At 66.4% G+C, this 804-nt stretch overlaps 1 protein-coding gene across 1 annotated transcript in view; it reads right to left on the reverse strand.

Annotated features, from left to right (window-relative positions):
• Positions 1-497, reverse strand: part of MXI1 (MAX interactor 1, dimerization protein) — a 54,245-nt gene extending 53,748 nt beyond the window's left edge. The window contains exon 1 of the mRNA XM_006920868.2: positions 184-497. Within this exon, the coding sequence (XP_006920930.1) occupies positions 184-256 (73 nt within the window). The 5' untranslated portion in view covers positions 257-497. The remainder of the gene's footprint in view (positions 1-183) is intronic.
• Between the last annotated feature and the right edge of the window lie 307 nt (positions 498-804).

Here is an 804-nt window from a genome sequence, read left to right on the forward strand (position 1 = left end):
CCTCACACGCGCACCCTCCTTCACACGCGCACTTCTCACACGCACTTCCTCACAAGCGCATCACCCCTCACACGCGCACCTCTCCTCACACGCGCACCCCTCACCCGCCGCACCGCACTCCCCCAGCGGAGCAGTAGTGTGCGGGCTCAGGAGGTGGTGGAGGCGGCGGTGCCCAGCCGTTACCTCGGTCCCGGCGCTCCAAAAACTCGGCCGCCTCCAGCAGGCGCTGCACGTTAATCATCCGCACCCGCTCCATGGGTAAGCGGTGGCAACCGGGGCCTCTCCACACTCCCTTCCCTGGCCGACAGGAGGCGCCGCAGGCGGCTATAGTCTGGCACCGCCCCAGGACATGTGCGGCGGGCCAGCGGGCCAACCCCGCGGCTGCTAAGCGCACTGTCAGCTGCCCCAAAGCCCCGTGGTCCCCACTACTCCAGCTGCCCGGGCTGCGCAGACGGCAGCCCGCGCGCGGTTTGTTTACCTCTCCGTGCGAGCACGGGGGAGGGGCGGGTGCAGCGCCGCGGCCCGCCCCCTCCCGCCCCTTCCTTTACCTCCTGGGAAATGTAGTTCCGCCTCCCCGCCCCACTGCACGCCGGGAGTCGTAGTACGCACGCCGCTGTAGTGCGCCTGCGCCGTGCGGAATTCCGCAGTGGCCGCTGGGGTGTGTAGTCACCTTTGGTTTCTCTCTCCAGGGTAGAAAGCTTAAGTTATCTGGGCTTTTGCTTCTTTGAGGGAAGGATTTGGGCGAGCTGTGAGTCTACTCCCGGTAAGCCGTATTTTCAGCGACTCCTGGCAGATGCTCAGTAG

This window comes from Pteropus alecto, unplaced genomic scaffold (assembly GCF_000325575.1).
Source record: "Pteropus alecto unplaced genomic scaffold, ASM32557v1 scaffold177, whole genome shotgun sequence".
Taxonomy (NCBI): domain Eukaryota; kingdom Metazoa; phylum Chordata; class Mammalia; order Chiroptera; family Pteropodidae; genus Pteropus; species Pteropus alecto.